We start from the raw sequence: 17,756 nt of genomic DNA on the forward strand, positions 1-17,756 counted from the left end.
GCAAAATGGTCGAAATGAAGCAAAGGATCAACACTGTGCTTGTGCTGAGGCAACATAGGCGACGTAAATTTTGGTTTGAAATTGAAAGGAGTCGTGTACGTCACAGAAGGAGAAGAACCTTTGTTTCATCTGTTATGGCTATTGCTAACGCTGCTACACCGACTGTTCACCGTATGTGGATCCGGGCTAGAGCACATGGTTTTTGTTTTTTGTTATGACGCATCACGTACTAGCCTACGTCACCATGTAGATTAGGGTGTTGACTGTTGACCAGGGGTTTTGCTTTCACACTGCATGGCGATCAGAGCCGAGGTGATTTAAACGCGGGTCGCTTGGCGGGTTGATTGACACGGGTCGAGGCGGGTCGCTGGACCTTTCCCATTGCCACCAAAAGCCGATTGTTAGAGGGTTGACACGGGTTTTTTGGCCAGTAGGAAAGGGGTATAAGTGGGTCTGGCGTGCCACGAAAGATGCGCATGCTGAAAAGCACCTCATACCCACTGTGAAGTATGGGGGTGGGTCAGTGATGCTGTGGGGCTGCTTCGCTTCCAAAGGCCCTTGGGAACCTTGTTTGGGTGCATGGCATCATGAATGCTTTGAAATACCAGGACATTTTAAATCAAAATCTGTTGCCCTCTGCCCGAAAGCTGAAGGTGGGTCGTCACTGGGTCTTTCAGCAAGACAATGACCCTAAATATATAGCCAAATCTACACAGAAATGGTTCACCAGACACAAAATCAATTTCCTCCCATGGCCATCTCAGTCCCCAGATCTTGTTTTGTTGGTAAAAGGGGGTTGTACAAAGTATTAACATCAGGGGTGCTAATAACTGTGACACACATTTTTTGATGTCAAATAATTATTTCTTTATGTGGGACTTTTTTCCCCACTGAATAAATGCACTTGTATTGAAGGTTGGATTTTTCTCTTTTTTTCCATTAAGGTCCCATATTATTTGAATAAAAAAAAATATTAGAAGCTAAAATACACATCTTAACCAGGGGTGCCAATTATTATGGAGGGCAGTGTATATCAGTATCAGTTTGATATTGGATTTTTGGAGTTCATCATTATTGGGATATCGGTTAAAAAGTCATTATCTGACAACTCCCATTGTGACTATTTTATTTAGTTTGTGGAGCTGATCGGTGCACTGCTGGCCATATGCTGTATGATCTTCCTTGGTTTCGCTGATGACGTGCTCAACCTGCAGTGGAGACACAAGCTCCTGCTTCCCACCATGGCTTCCTTGCCACTTCTTATGGTCTATTTCACCAACTTTGGCAACACGGTCATTTTGGTGCCTAAACCATTTAGAGCATTGCTGGGGCTGCATCTAGATCTAGGTGAGTTGTGTTGACTGTCTATCACTTACCTACTTACTTACTTTTGCAACAGAGGATCTTTTGAACGTAACGTAATTAGAATAACAAGTTTTGAATCTATTAACTTGGGGTGGAACCTCTGGGTATCTCACGATACGATTTCCGATACAAGGCTCACGATAACGATGATCTCACGAAATGGCGATACAACAATTATCGATACATGGATCAGGATATCATTCTACGATGTTCTACAAAACAACTAACAAACACAAAAAAAAAAAAACAATGCACATCAAATCCATTTGAAATGGGACGGTGGCAGCGAATGAACACGCTGCCAAGACTCCCACCTCAAACAGATCGGACGTCTATGGCGGTCAATGGCAAACAATTAGTTCAATTTTGGGGCATTTATGTGTCACTTTCTGTTGATTTTGGGTTATAGAACAGGACGCGACCTGACAATCTCCCCAAATGAATTGGCAGTGGCTCAAAATCAACAGGACTTGACCTGTGACGGCCATAAAATGAACAGAAAGTGACCTGTAAATGCCCCCAAAATTGGAAAGACTGGCTGTGAATGTGAAATATTTAAACAGAGACACCTTTTTGAAACATTCTATCGATTCTAGGGCTGTCAAACGATTAACATTTTTAATCGAGTTAATTACAGCTTAAAATTAATTAACCGTAATTAATCGCTATTCAAACCATCTATAAAATATGCCATATTTTTCTGTAAATTATTGTTGGAATGGAAAGATAAGACACAAGACGGATATATACATTCAACATACGGTACATAAGTACTGTATTTGTTTATTACAACAATAAATCAACAAGATGGCATTAACATTATTAAAATACTGTTAAAGCGATCCATGGATAGAAAGACTTGTAGTTCTTAAAAGATAAATGTTAGTACAAGTTGTAGAAATTTTATATTAAAACCTCTCTTAATGTTTTTGTTTTAATAAAATTTGTAAAATTTTCAATCAAAAAATAAACTTGTAGCTCGCCATTGTTGATGTCAATAATTACACAATGCTCATGGTGCTCAAATCCATAAAATCAATCGCACCCAAGCGCCAGCAGAGGGTGACAAAACACCAAAAAACACAAGTAACAAGTGGACATTACACTGTGCTGTCATTTTAATCTTTTTGAGCGGGGCATGTGCGTTAAATGCGTCAAATATTTCAACGTGATTAATTTAAAAAATTAATTACCACCCATAAACACGATAATTTTGACAGCCCTAATAGATTCTAAACAAGAGTATGTCGATAACCTTTTGAGATACAAAGTAACACGATACATCACCATTTCGCTATTTTGTCTCACCTCTATTATTAAAGTGTTGACTATCATCACAATCATTATTTTTCTTTTTACAGGAATTCTTTACTATGTGTACATGGGCATGCTGGCAGTCTTCTGCACGAATGCCATCAACATCCTGGCTGGCATTAATGGGATCGAGTCAGGTCAAGCTCTGTTCATCTCAGGCTCCATCATCATCTTCAACCTGCTAGAGCTCAGCGGTGTGTTGTGGTTAATCCTGGAAAATCTAGTTAACAGCGTCAATGTGTTTCTCCCTCATCAGTGATTGTGGGGGAAATGATGTTTGGTGACTTTGGTTTTATGTATTACTTCTTTATTTTAGGGGATTACCACGATGATCATGTTTTCTCTCTCTACTTCATGATTCCATTCTTCTTCACCACATTAGCACTTTTTTATCACAATTGGTATGTCAACTCTCATCGGGTGCAGTTTATGGAAATCCACAGACTACAGTTTTTAACCATCTTGCCATCTTTTTTTTGTTCCAGGTACCCCTCGTCCGTGTTTGTTGGGGATACTTTCTGCTACTTTGCAGGGATGACCTTTGCTGTTGTTGGCATACTGGGCCACTTTAGCAAAACAATGCTCTTGTTTTTCATTCCTCAAGTGGTTAACTTCATCTATTCCTTGCCCCAGCTTTTTCACATCATCCCTTGTCCCAGACACAGACTTCCTAGGTAGGTTTCTTCTGATTAACCAGAGTCGACAAATATATCGTGACATCTACTCAGGTAATCTCTGATCCTTTTCCCGCTTTTTCTCTAATTACATATTCCAAACAAAAGGTTGAATCCAGACACAGGGAAACTGGGGATGAGTTACTCTAAATTCAAAAGAAAAGACCTTTCCAAACTAGGACATCTCATTCTACAGGTAACGTTCAGTACAAGAGCTAGGGTTTGTGCTGCAGCGATTTATTGATTAACTCGAGGGATTTGATTTGGGGAAAAAAAGGTCCGAATCAAATTCTGATGCTTGGAGTTTATTCGTTTATTTAGAGTGGCGTTTAATGGTTTGTTTTGAAACTGTTTGCATATACAGTGGGGCAAATAAGTATTTAGTCAACAACTACTTGTGCAAGTTCTCCCACTTGAAAATATTAGAGAGGCCTGGAATGTTCAACATGGGTAAACCTCAACCATGAGAGACAGAATGTGGAAAAAGAACCCCAAAAAATCACATTGTTTGATTTTTTAAAGAATTTATTTGCAAATCATGGTGGAAAATAAGTATTTGGTCAATACCAAAAGTTCATCTCAATACTTTGTTATGTACCCTTTGTTGGCAATAACGGAGGCCAAACGTTTTCTGTAACTCTTCACAAGCTTTTCACACACTGTTGCTGGTATTTTGGCCCATTCATCCATGCAGATCTCCTCTAGAGCAGTGATGTTTTGGGGCTGTTGTTGGGCAACACGGACTTTCAACTCCCTCCACAGATTTTCTATTGGGTTGAGATCTGGAGACTGGCAAGGCCTCTCCAGGACCTTGAAACGCTTCTTACGAAGCCACTCCTTTGTTGCCCTGGCTGTGTGTTTGGGATCATTGTCATGCTGAAAGACCCAGCCACGTCTCATCTTCAATGCCCTTGCTGATGGAAGGACATTTTCACTCAAAATCTCTCGATACATGGCCCCATTCATTCTTTCCTATACACAGATCAGTCGTCCTGGTCCCTTTGCAGAAAAACAGCCCCAAAGCACGATGTTTCCATTCCCATGCTTCATAGTGGGTATGGCGTTCTTCGGATGCAATTCAGTATACTTTCTCCTCCAAACACGAGAGCCTGTGTTTCTACCAAAAAGTTCTATTTTGGTTTCATCTGACCATAAAACATTCTCCCAGTCCTCATCTGAATCTTTCAAATGCTCTCTAGTGAACCACAGACGGGCCTGGACGTGTACTGGCTTCAGCAGGGGGACACGTCTGGGAGTGCAGGATCTGAGTCCCTGGCAGCGCATTGTGTTACTGATAGTAGCCTTTGTTACTGTGGTCCCAGCTCTCTGTAGATCATTCAGTAGGTCCCCCCGTGTGGTTCTGGGATTTTTGCTCACTGTTCTTGTTATCATTTTGACGCCACATGGTGAGATCTTGCATGGAGCCCCAGATCGAGGGAGATTATCAGTGGTCTTGTTTGTCTTCCATTTTCTAATAATTGCTCCCACAGTTGAATTCTTTACACCAAGCGTTTTACCTATTGCAGATTCAGTCTTCCCAGCCTGGTGCAGGTCTACAATTTTGTCTCCGGTGTCTTTCGACAGCTCCTTGGTCTTGGTCATAGTGGAGTTTGGAGTGTGACTGACTGAAGTTCTGGACAGTTCTGGAGTCTTTCATACTGATAATGAGTTAAAACAGGTGCCATTAATATAGGTAACGGGTGGAGCCTCGTTAGACCTCGTTAGTAGAAGTTAGACCTCTTTGACAGCCAGAAATCTTGCTTGTTTGTAGGTGACTAAATACTTATTTTCCACTCGAATTTGGAAATAAAATTCTTTAAAAATCAAACAATGTGATTTTCAGTTTTTTTTTTCCACATTCTGTCTCTTATGGTTGAGGTTTACCCATGTTGACAATTACAGGCCTCTCTAATCTTTTCAAGTAGAACTTGCACAATTGGTGGTTGACTAAATACTCATTTGCCCCACTGTAGTTTTTTGATTTGCGTGAAACATTGCCCTCTATTGGCAACAGTGAATATGACACAACTCATTTAATATGGCTGAATCCAGCTGCTCCCTGTTAAGACCAACAGAAGTTTTTGTTAGAGCTAATATTTTTTTGTAATGCATTCGTAATTTAATTTATAGGTATGTTTAGCTGTTTTTTGTGGGAATATGTGTTTGAACGATTTGTTAGGAGCATTGTTTAAAAAAAAGATTAGCATTTAAGCTAGCAGACATTTGCTATGCAAGTTAGCCAATTGTTCTCTCGCTGTACTTAGATCAGGTATTTTATTTTTAAATAAAAGTGCAATTCTGCATAGTTTGAAGAAACACTTTAGAATTTTATTTTGTATTCACATTTAATGCTCTCTCGAAAGTGCAATCTTAGCAAGCTTTTTACATCTCTTAAAATTTATTCTGCACGCAAAAAATGTTCTTTATCCGATTACTCGATTATTCAAACTAACTAGTTGATAAATTAATTGACTACTAAAATAAACGATAGCTGCAGCCCTTGTGTGTATATTTATCTGCTGTTGTTTATAGTTTTGTCTCACTGATTTCTTAAAATGTAGACATTTTGTAATGTCAAAACCAAGTTTGTCATGATTGTTCATGAAAAAATTCAAACTAGCAAATGAATATTTTCGCAAATTAACAAAAAGGGTTTTGTGTCAATAGGTTGCAGAGTTACTGAAGCTCCTCGATGTGCGCATTGGCCAAGAAGAGGAAGATGAATTTATTGAGTGCAACAACATGACCATAATAAATCTGGTGTTGAAATTCATTGGCCCGACCCACGAGAGAAATCTTACTTCAATCATTCTCCTGATACAGGTAGAGGCGAAACACGCCGAACAGTATTGTACTCTCAAGAAAACATGAATGCTTGACGTTTTGTTTCACGCAGGTGATGGGAAGCGCGTTGGCTTTTGGGATCCGTTACCATCTGGTGCGCCTCTTCTACGACGTCTAGAAGATGATGAGGAACTTATTTCTGAACAATTTTTACAGGCTCATTATTGTATGTGCCTTTTAAATTATTCTATTACCTCATTAATGTTTCTCAGCGTCAGAGTGATTATAAATGGTTAGAACATGCTCAAAACCAGAACAAGCATAAAGACAAATCGTTCTTCCTTTTGTAAATCAAATTTCAATGAATTACCACCTGAAGCATGTGACCACATCTTACTAATTTTAATAATGCTTTCCACCAAAAATTATATTTTTGTATTGGGTTTGTAAGAAATGTAATGAGAGTGTTTCATCTCTTAAACAACAGTTTGGAAGGGGGAAATGAAATATGAATTTATATACTAAGCTAAGCAGCAGCTGATGCTTTAATAGTAGCTGTTCACTTGAATCATCATAAAACAAAAAATATATATATATTGGAGACACTAAAAAAAACATGCTGATAACAAAGCATATATGCAAATCATGGAATCTGGCAGATGGGTACCTTTAACTGTTGTGCAGTTAACAAGACTTGATCATATGCAACATGGAACTGTATTTTGATAGTCCACTGGAGAAAATACAAAATGATTTTAAGTTACTGAAAAGGGTAAAGGTATTCTTTAGTTTCATCAAAGACTCAATGTTTTGTCAAAAGGCACTGGATACGCTTTCCTAGAATGTTAACAAAAATGGCATGCATGTGATTGTAAATATGGGTGGCTTAAGCTGTAAGATAAAAGCTGAGACGCACAAAAGCTATCACAATTCTGTGTGTGTTTTTTTAAATTTTTTTTATTGCTGTTGTTGTTTTTTTGAACATTTGTAAATACTATATCATTATGAAACGATGCAACTGCACCATTCGATGTTTTGGAGACCTGATAATGCAAGAAAGATGGTTAGAGTTGCCAATAGTTTTACTCAAGTAAGAGTAGTGTTGCTTCAAAATCATATTACTCAAAAGTAAAAGTCATCCAAAACAAACGTACTCAAGAACAAGTAAAGTATTTGGTGAAAAGAATATTCAAGTAATGACTAACAATATGAGTAATTGCTTAATTTTGAGTTGTTTTTTTCCAGCACAAGGTTATATGAATTGTTATTATTATACTCTACTAAAAGATATTACATAACACATTAAGCCCAAAAAAAAAAAAAAAAAAGGATTCCACCGAGAGAAAATAGTCTACAAAAATTAAGCATTATTCGTCCAAAGAGCATGAGTGCCCTCTAGTTAAAAAAAACATTTCCTATTATGACACTAAAAGGATCATATCTCCGGTGTTCCGTGGTCAGTCGGCGCCCAATATAAAAAGTGGAAGAGGTTAAAATCTGCGCTTTCGAGTCATGACGGCAGCGCTTTATGTCAAATACTTACATTTTTATGGTGCTTTAAAGACACCAAGTGATTGAACAGGCCGGCGTGATCATAGAACGTCAAGCATGAGTCTGATTGGTATGATGGAGTCATGTGATTTTTGTTGCGATGTTTCATTGGTGACACTGATAGAGCCAAATTTTTGTTTTGTTGGGAAAAAAAGTTTTCATACTTTTTTTAATAAACAGTATATATGGCGGAAAACAGACAAGGCTGAAAAAGCAGTTTCTGCTCTTGCACCCCTCTTTAACATAAACTGCTGTATTTTAAGCCAAAAGAACTGTTGTGTTTGATATAACAATGTGTCTATATGCTGCCATAGCAGATTCATGGCACAATAAGCCCCCGAACTATTTTTAATTTGTCCGTTTTACCCTGGAAACCCCCGTTAACAGACGTCGCACAACCGCTTTTGTTTCAACCCAGCCTTAAGAAGGTAAGTAATCGTGTTTATTATTTGAAATGCCTGTCATTTTTAGCTTAGAATCATTAATTGATGTCTAATATTTGGTTAAAAAAAAAAAAAACTTTAAAAATTATTCACTCGCATATTTTAAACTTTCAAAACAAATTAAGTCACAATGAAAAAATTGACGTCTGTAAAAAAGTCACAGATATCTACCTCATAACTATCGCTTATTGTATTTTTTTTTCGTTACTGTCTCATTTTCCCCAATATTTTAGATGATAATCGATCCAAACAAAGAAAAATGGGGGGGGAAAAACTTAAAAGGGTAAATATATGAACTCCTTGATGTCTGCTATTTCTGCATCGCGACCCTTGTTATATTACCATGTTTCACCCTTAAAATTGCCAAAAAATCCGGCTGTGGCCATTCATAGCTGTCTCTTAACACTCGGTGATACATGCTACATAGAGTTTTGGGATCGAAAAGAGGTAGGTACGCGATAATAGCTCGTTAAAATCGTGGCGTCTTAATTCTGCTCTCGCGTGCTCTCGTCTCCAGTTAGGGTTTTGCTGTTAAATTTTTATTTATTTTTTGTTAAATGCCATCCTGTTCAAAAATGTTCTTCCCCCAGAAAATTGAGATTTTAAGCTTTGCAATGATGTATCACACATAGAGGACAATTTTGACAATCGGCCAAATTGGGGGTCTGAGAGCGGAACTTCAAGTCACCTGAGTGTTTTCCGCCATATATATATATACACACACAGAGGCGGAAATGGGCTTCCACGGCTGTTGACGTCTCTGGCAAAAAAATTCAAAAAAAAAATTGTGGAACAAAGAGGAAAAATGTAATGACTATTTAACGACTTTCTTAAGAGTAGCATTTCTTGTTTACAAATCTCATGTAATAGTAAAAAGTATGGCTTCGTAAAACTACTCTCAGAAGTACATTTTTCCTCAAAAAGTTACTCAAGTGTAGGGTTGGGCATCGAGCATCGATGGAAACCGGTTGTATCACTCCGATGCTCCCGGATTCGTTCGAATTTTTAAATTTCGATTCCATGTTTCGATGCCCTGACCACCGAGCGGAAAAAAATTGCTAAAGTTCAAAGACTGATATTTATATACGAGTTAAAATTAGCCCTGTGAGAAGTTCATATAATTTTTAAAATCGAGATCTTTAAGACTTTAATATAAACCATGATTTTTTTTTTACACTGCCTTTCTTTTACCCTGCCTCTCAAAAGAATCGGAATCGAGAATCGTTCGGAACCGGAATCGAAACGTGGAATCGTAATTGGAACTGGAATCGTTCAATTTCAAACGATGCCCAACCCTACTCAAGTTATTGTAACGGAGTAAATCTCACGCGTTACCGTAAACGGATTTTAAGGGGGGGCCAGGGGGACCAGCCCCCCCCACCGGTGGCCGAAAAGTGTCATTGCATGTAATTGACTTTCCCATATATATAAAAGTTGTAAAGCAATAAAAATGAATGAAACGAACAAAAAAATATATTTTTATAATGGGTCAAAATTATTTTTCGAACAGATCATGTGACTAGCACCTTAGACAGTCATTTGTTTTGCATATAATTTTCACACAAAAAAATATTATGGGAGGGCAATTTTATTTTTCAAATGATTTTTTTCTTTGATTGAAGCAACTTTTGGGGGGGGGGATTGAATGATTTAGACGCAAATGTCTTACCCATAATATGGCCCAAACACGAAAAGGATTGCTTCAATCAAAGAAAACTTTTTCAATGAAAAACTAAGTGTACAAATGCAAATTTTTCAATCTTAAATATTTTTTCGCATCCAAAAACTTTTTCGATGATTGAAACTTTTCTTTTTTTGATTGAAGTTATTTTTTTTTTTTTTTTTTTAAAAATAAGTATTTTTTGAAGCAACTTATTTTTTGATATGACAAAAATGTCCTAGCAAGAATGTGGCCCAAACACAAATCAACATTACTTCAATCAAAAAAGTTCCTTGAGTCAAAAAAAAAAAAACTTGACATATTTAATTAAATGTGATTTTAAAAGTCGACTCGATGTAGATTTTACAAGTGAAAATTAAACGTGTTTCCGTTCATGTGAAGGAACATAAACACCCGGAACTACCGAATCCTACTTTGTTTCCGTCGGGCCATCAAGAGCGCTGCACACGACAGCCCATTATTAGAACTTGGGCAAGATATGAGTGAAGATGGATGACTATTAATATGAATAGATACATTTTATATGGTGTCTGTGTTTGTCAGACATGCCTACACAATATTTTTTTTATTCCACCAATAATCTGAGGAATTTCGGTCGTAATTCCGAAGTGTTTTGAATCGTCGAATTTAGTTGGTTTTTTTTCTTTTCTAAATCAATCATTCAAGGTGATGGCTCCCAATAAACGGCTACAGAAAACAATGCTAAAATTAGAATGTGAGTGGGGCTCTTGTCAGGAATCGTTCAATCAAATGGAAAGGTTCTGCAAGCATGTGGAGGTTCACTTGGATGCCATGAAGATGGTAGACGAGGATGAAGAAGAACCAGAGGGTGAGTAGAAGTTATTCATATTAACAGAACAATATTTTTAGTTAGACAAACTAGCTCCAAAAATATATTTTCTAGTCACACTTTCAAAGACAGTGGGCACTGGACAGCTATTCAGAAGTTGACACGTCAGACTTTTAATGCTTTATAGGTGACTGTTTTTGCTCATTTAAAAACAACTAACCTTTTATGTCAAGGGGAGAGAAACTGTCTTTGGAGAGACTGTGGGTTCTGCTCTGTAGAAGGTCCTGGAGAGTTCCGTCGACATGTCTTCTTTCACTGTTACCATAACAAACTGAAACAATTGGGCCAGAAGGTGCTTAATGGGCAGGCAGAAATAGGCACGTGCTCCATCGGCTTCCAGAACCACAACATCATCCCTGAAATCCCAGACAACTTCGTCTGCCAGTGGGAAGAGTGCGAGGTACACCTGAAATGATGATCACGTCTGTTTTAATCCCAACCACAAAGTCACAAAATATTGAAGATTTAAAATGTAATTGCTTCGTCTTTTGCATGTTTGTTCAAGCAACCACCGTATGAAAATCCAGAGTGGTTCTACAGACATGTGGAGCTTCACAGTTTATCTATAGACATACCAGCAGGAGACTGTGAATCCCCAGTACGCTGTGGATGGAAGGGTACATCATCAAAGCGAGACGATAGTTAAAAAAGAGCACATTTTTTTCAAAGTAACGCAAATTTCTGATTTTTTTTTTATCATATAGATTGCAAAGCCACTGCTAAAGGCCGTTCTAAATTACGGGAGCATCTACGCAGCCACACCCAGGAAAAGGTAGTGGCATGTCCAGGTTGTGGAGCGATGTACGCCAATAACACAAAGTTCTTTGATCACATCCTTCGACAGAGTTCCATGGAAGGTGTAAATATTAAATAAATATGCATCATAGGGAAATGAGTTATCAAAAATGATTCTACTGTCTAATAGATCTATATCTAATAGTTTTATATGCTCGGATTTATGTTTATTGTAGGCCAACGATTCCAGTGTTCCCACTGTTCCAAATGCTTTGCGACAGAGAGACTGCTCAGAGACCACATGAGGAACCACGGTTAGTCACTAGCTACCATATTTTTCGGACTATAAGTGTCTATAAGTTAAGGGCGTAGGTTTGGTCTCAATATTGGTATCAACGATATCACAACATAACCTGCATGTACACTTTTGCCTGGGATGGGACCAATAAGACCAAACAGATTGGGTGAATGGGGGTCAGGGCTACATTTTTTTTACCAATATGAACCTAATTAATTGATAGGCAAAATGATTAAACAGGAATGAAACAACTTTAATACCTAACAATAACTCAAGTGCTAGAATAAGTGAATAAGTGAGTAATTGAATTGTAGCCTTTGAATCATAATCAAATCGTTAGGTGCCCCAAGATTCCCACCTCTACTAATTAACATAATTGCTAGCTTAGCGCTTCATGCTAAGTAGTCACGTCTCATCAACAAAAAATACAAGTGGCTTCATTTACTCACCTCTGGCGGAGGCAAACTGGCTCTAATAACACGAAAGGCAAGCTAACTCTTGACTCTTTCTTTCCTTTGTTTAGTGAGCCACTACAAGTGCCCATTGTGTGACATGACTTGTCCATCACCTTCAGCACTTCGCAACCATATTAAGTTTCGCCACAGTAATGAGAAGCCATATAGCTGTGAATACTGTGAATACAGGTACGATCTTCTATAGGGCTACCCTGTCTCCTATTTTTTTAATTCACTGTTTGATATTCTATTTGTAGCTGTAAGAATCTGGTGGATCTGCGTAAACATCTGGAAAGCCACAGAATTGAGCCTGGTTACCATTGTGACATTTCTGGTTGTGATTTCACTTCACGCACAGTGAGCACCATGAAAATTCACCGCAAAAGGGAGCATGAGGTAAGAGTTGCAATACAGTGTCTACTTGTCTGTCACTGAAATCCTGACTATGTTGCAGAAGTAGTGATTGCTTCATACTGGTATTTTTTAAATGCTACACACTACAGTTGTCCGATATTAACGGGTAGCCGTTAATATAATCCGATTAAAGCATTTTCAAATGATATCAGATATTATCGACGTTTATTTTCATTATCGGTTTTTCGGCCAATATGCATATGGCAGTGCTGTCATGTCCACTTAATGCCTGCCTGTGTTTCTGGTGTTTTGATTCCCCCTGCTGGCGCTTGGTTTTGAAAAGTTACAGCACTTCCTCCTAAAATAATTATATGTCAACGCGAGCTCATTGCGAATAGAGAGAGCTAAATGGATGAGCTAACATCTGCAGCCAGTTTACCATAGCAGTTCTTGTAATCTTACCACGTTGTCTGTGCCTTATACAAGCATCGCTTGGAAGTTTATACCACTTTTTTCTAGGGCTGTCAAACGATTAAAATTTTTCATCGAGTTAATCACAGCTTAAAAATTATTTGTAATTAATCGCAATTCAAACCATCCATAAAATATGTCCTATTTTTCTGTAAATTAGTGTTGGAATGGAAAGATAAGACACAAGACGGATATATGCACTCAACATACTGTACATAAGTACTGTATTTGTTTATTATAACAATAAATCAACAAGATGGCATTCACATTAATATTCTGTTAAAGCCATCCATGGATAGAAAGACTTGTAAATGTTAGTAAATGTAAATAATAAATGTTAGTACAAATTATAGAAATTTGTTTTCGTTTTAATAAAATGTGTAAAATTTTCAATCAAAAATTAAACTAGTAGCTCGCTTGCCTGGTACACCAGACTCAACGCTGTTCCAGCGATTGAGTCTGGCCACCATTCCCACGGATACAATTTCCAGGGCGGAGCAAGCCACAGCAAACAGACAGCGGAGTGGACCAATCAGCGACGGGCAGACGTGACGTTATTAACTGACGACGGAAGCACGAGGGACACGCGCGCGGAAGTAAACATACGAAGAGAGCGGAGTTTATTCAACATGGCGAGCGCGAGACAGACTATTGCCAATGACTCGTGTCGATGTGTTTTTGGTCATTTAAAACAGAATTTACCGCGGATTGGAACATGTTCTCGGTTATCCCGTTGACCATCTGTGTTGTGGAGACGACTTTCGACGCGCAAGAGTGACGTTGCAAGTTAAGAACACGTCACGCAAATAAACGAATCTGATTTGTCGATTGATTTTGTACCTGCTCGAAAAGGCCGTTAATGGGATGGTTCCCAGACTATTTCTCTCAGTGTTTGAAAAATACAGGGAGAATAGTTTGGCAGAGCCAGGCAAGTAGCTCGCCATTGTTGATGTCAATAATTACACGATGCTCACTGTGCTTAAACCCATGAATTCAGTCGCACCAAAGTGCCAGCAGAGGGAGACAAAAAACACAAGTAACAAATGGACATGTCACTGTGCTGTCATTTTAACCTGTTTGAGCGGGGTATGTGCGTTAATTGCGTCAAATATTTTAACGTGATTAACTAAAAAAATTAATTACCGCCCGTTAACGCGATAATTTTGACAGCCCTACTTTTTTTTTAGATTCATGAGCGTTGTGTAAATGAAACATTTAAGATTTTATGATGGGAGTGATGACACAGAATTAAGCACATACAGAAAAATAGCTGGGGCCATTAAACGATCATATTGTAATATTCACTGTTGTATTGTACTTTATGCTGAATGCTTTACCATCACAAAAGCTATCAAAGAAATCCAACACAATTGCTAGATGCAGTCCGTGCCCAATCCATTCATTAAGTACAGCCGTTTTGACAAGGTTAGAGCTGCTATCCGACTCCATCACGTTCAATTGTAGCGTTAACCGCTAGCATTAGCCTGTGGCCTGGCTACCAGAAAGCACTGAAAGCACCCTCTCCGGAAATCGTGAGAACAAGGGAAGACAGCGGGTGAAAGCCCGTCGGGATGCTGCCATGAGTCTACTTAATGTCGGGTGAAAGTTTGGCGAACCTCCCTTAAGCCGCACTGCATCACGTTTGCTTGTAGTGTTAGCCGCTAGCGTTAGCCTACCGGGCTTCTGTTTGTTTGGCTTCTTGATAACCATGTGACTCCATACGTAAGCACACTGACTGCTTTCTTAAAGGGCGATGAACATATCCGAACAACACAGCGTCAAAGCGGGACGAAAAGACTATATTTTCTTGTTTTATTAAATTAACGAATTTACCGACATGGTCAAAATTAAGTCGGTCATCGTGAAGAATTTCGGTACCGGTACATTTTCGCTTTACCGCCCTGCTCTAATTGGCACTTTTTGCATACCTTCAGTTGAAGTTGTTCTTATTTTTCACAAAATGTTTATTTGGAAAACCTTGAAGTTGTTACATTTATCATTATTAAAGCATCCAGTGGGGCATCACAATACAACTAGCCATAATATCTTAAGTCCACGACCGCATATATAGTTATAGCTTTGATATTGGTATCTGATTTTTGGAGTTATTTGGACAATAAGGTTAAAAAGTAATTATTGAAGAACTCTACTACACACGCTTTATCAATGTCACAGACTTTCATCTCTTGAACCATAAATGTAATTGGCTTTGAATGTGATTGCAGCTATTCATACTAAAATTATCATTGTTCAGGGGAATTTTTTAGCTCGCTACAAGTGCCATGTATGTGATCAGTGCTTCACTAGAGGGAATAACCTCACAGTCCATTTGCACAAGAAACATCAATTCAAATGGCCATCTGGACACCCAAGGTTCAGGTACATGTCAACCCCCAAAGATGATGAATTAAATATGCTTCTACAGTGATATATGCAATGTGCAATGTCCTATTATCATCTCCATGCATTGTGACTAGATACAAGGAGCACGATGACGGCTTCTTGCGGCTGCAACTGATTCGTTACGAGAGCGTGGAGCTGACCGAGCAGCTCATGCGAGAGGGGCAAAGACACGTCGAGGTGGCAGAAGAGTCTCCCGCGGCCACTCCTTCAGAGATGCAAGTTGAGTTGAGAGGGCTTCTGCTGGAGGAGCAGAGGTCAGAGGCGCCTCCCGTCAGCCGTGAGGGCATTCAGGAAGCAAGCATGTTGTATGCTCTCACTGGAGATGACGACGCTGTCATGTTGCAGTATCAAAATACACCTGAAGAAAAAGACTCGCAGACAATCTGACCTCTTCCACCCCTCTGGTGATCCGTATGTGAATTTAGTAGTGGCTTGAAACATAAGTGACCTGGCACAGGTGTTTTTTTTTAGCTATGACCTGACCATATTTTGGTGTAAATTCAACTTGACTTCAAAGAAAGCAGCAATTTTGCATATTATGGGACGTGGATCTCTCTAGACACTACTGTATACGTTTTGTTTCTAGCTCACCTGAATTTTTTTTGGGTCCATGAAAATGGGAAGCCTATATTAGGAAATTTACCTATTTTTGTGAAGTGTTTTTTTTTTTTTTTTCATCTATTTTGTCAATGTGGACAACTGGATGACTGCACTTTTGTTTTTGTGGAATATTATACTTTGTGTAATAATAACTTAAACCTATGTATTCTACCTCCCATCAAAAAGCTGTAGACATATTTTTCCGTAACATGAAGGTTTATGATACGTATGATAACAAAGATGGCAGCCACACTACAATTTGATGTGTAAGGACTAGCACATTGTGGTTACGTAACTTTAATTAAAATTCAGTTTTAAATGGTTTGCTGTGAATTTTTTTTGTTTTTCATCCATCCAACAAGTTTCTGTGCTACTTCATTTTTAGGTTTACAGGGAGCTGAACCTTATCCATCCCAACTAACTACATAATGTAATCAGTGCCAATCGCCAGCCAATAAGAGAGGACATAAAAACGGAAACACTCATTCTTGTATGCAGTGAGAGTGAATTGAAACTTAAAATTGACCTGTATGCAGTCAGGCAAGTATACCACTACATTAGTCACTTTTCAAACTCCATAAATTTCACTTTTAAAAAGTGTGCTGTACTATATTTCAATCTTAATGACATGCTCTTTGCTACATCACTATCATCCAGATCTACAGTGATACCTTGCTACTTGGCGCTTCAAACTTCGCGCCCTCAGACCATCACCCCCCCCCCCATTAAAAAAAATATATATATACTGATGAGCGGTCCCGATCCGATCACGTAGTCCCACTCTCCCTTCTGCTTTTTTTGGTCAAGCAGTGCACTGGAGTTTTTTATTAAAGTTAATGATTGACAGATGTTAAGGCTTGACCTTACCAAAGATGCTTTGAAGCCGAAATTTCAAAGCGCCATATGCGTCAATCATCATTTAACTTGTTAAACAGTTGCTGTGGCAATTCATTGTGTGTAAGTGAGCAGCTTGAGCAGATTTGAGTGCACTCACCCAATGAAGCATTTAATAAAAGACCAGCTTTTTTCCACTTTATTCTTGTTTAATAATTTGGTAGGACATTAACTAGTTTAAAACTTCGCGTTTGAAGTACTGAAAAACTATTTATGGCAGAAAACACTCAGGTGACTTGAAGTTCTGCTCTGAGACCCCCAATTTGGCCAAATTTCAAAATTGTCCGATATGCATGTGTGATACATCATTGGAAAGCTGAAAATCTCAATATTCTGGGGGAAGAAAAACTTTTTTTTTTAAAAACACATTTTTTTTTAAACAGCAAATCCCTAACTGGAGGCGAGAGCAGAATTAAAGACGCCACGATTTTAACGGGATATTATTGCGTATTTACCTTGTTTCGATCCAAAAACTCCATGTAGCATGTATCACCGAGTGTCAAGACACAGCTGTGAATGGCCACAGCCAGATTTTGGGGGGATTTTATGGGTGAAACATGGTGATATAACAAAGGTCGCGATGCAGAAATCGCAGACAACGAGTGGTTGAGATTTTTTTTCATTTACTCTTTTAAGCTTTTTTTTTTTTCAATTTTTCATTGTTTGGATCGATTATTTATCATATAACATATTGGGGAAAATGCGAAAAAACAAACAAAAAAATACAATTTAGCGATAGTTATGAGGTAGAAATCCGTGACTTTTTTACAGACGCCAAGTTTTTCATTGTGACGTAATTTGTTTAAAAGTTTAAAATATGCGAGGGAATAATTTTTTAAAGTCGTTTTTTTTTTTTTAAACTAAATATTAGATATCAATTAATG

At 38.3% G+C, this 17,756-nt stretch overlaps 2 protein-coding genes across 4 annotated transcripts in view; both read left to right on the forward strand.

The window, feature by feature from the left end:
• Positions 1-7,081, forward strand: part of dpagt1 (dolichyl-phosphate (UDP-N-acetylglucosamine) N-acetylglucosaminephosphotransferase 1 (GlcNAc-1-P transferase)) — a 63,466-nt gene extending 56,385 nt beyond the window's left edge. For both annotated transcript variants that reach the window (XM_057820104.1, XM_057820103.1), the window contains 7 exons: positions 1,134-1,347; positions 2,727-2,873; positions 2,996-3,080; positions 3,165-3,353; positions 3,462-3,549; positions 6,021-6,176; positions 6,250-7,081. In XM_057820104.1, the coding sequence (XP_057676087.1) occupies positions 1,134-1,347; positions 2,727-2,873; positions 2,996-3,080; positions 3,165-3,353; positions 3,462-3,549; positions 6,021-6,176; positions 6,250-6,315 (945 nt within the window). In that variant the 3' untranslated portion in view covers positions 6,316-7,081. The remainder of the gene's footprint in view (positions 1-1,133; positions 1,348-2,726; positions 2,874-2,995; positions 3,081-3,164; positions 3,354-3,461; positions 3,550-6,020; positions 6,177-6,249) is intronic.
• A 3,159-nt stretch (positions 7,082-10,240) lies between these two features.
• On the forward strand, positions 10,241-16,330 carry hinfp (histone H4 transcription factor). 2 transcript variants are annotated; one of them, XM_057821072.1, is made up of 10 exons: positions 10,241-10,641; positions 10,836-11,062; positions 11,168-11,279; positions 11,367-11,434; positions 11,507-11,519; positions 11,634-11,711; positions 12,219-12,339; positions 12,408-12,546; positions 15,230-15,354; positions 15,453-16,330. In XM_057821072.1, exons 1-10 carry the CDS (start codon positions 10,482-10,484, stop codon positions 15,763-15,765), a joined length of 1,356 nt encoding a protein of 451 aa, XP_057677055.1. In that variant the 5' UTR covers positions 10,241-10,481; the 3' UTR covers positions 15,766-16,330. The 2 variants fall into 2 exon arrangements, with proteins under 2 accessions (XP_057677055.1, XP_057677054.1); XM_057821071.1 differs by having other exon boundaries at positions 11,367-11,519; positions 15,453-16,327.
• Positions 16,331-17,756: the final 1,426 nt, after the last annotated feature.

This window comes from Corythoichthys intestinalis, chromosome 18, assembly GCF_030265065.1.
Source record: "Corythoichthys intestinalis isolate RoL2023-P3 chromosome 18, ASM3026506v1, whole genome shotgun sequence".
NCBI lineage: Eukaryota > Metazoa > Chordata > Actinopteri > Syngnathiformes > Syngnathidae > Corythoichthys > Corythoichthys intestinalis.

Bases quoted from the DNA above. Each gene is read 5' to 3' on its own strand.
- hinfp (XM_057821071.1), top strand. From the start codon at position 10,482: ATGGCTCCCAATAAACGGCTACAGAAAACAATGCTAAAATTAGAATGT. The intron at 11,280-11,366 runs GTACATCATCAA...TTTATCATATAG, and splicing joins AGTACGCTGTGGATGGAAGG to ATTGCAAAGCCACTGCTAAA. The intron at 11,712-12,218 runs GTTAGTCACTAG...TCCTTTGTTTAG, and splicing joins AGACCACATGAGGAACCACG to TGAGCCACTACAAGTGCCCA.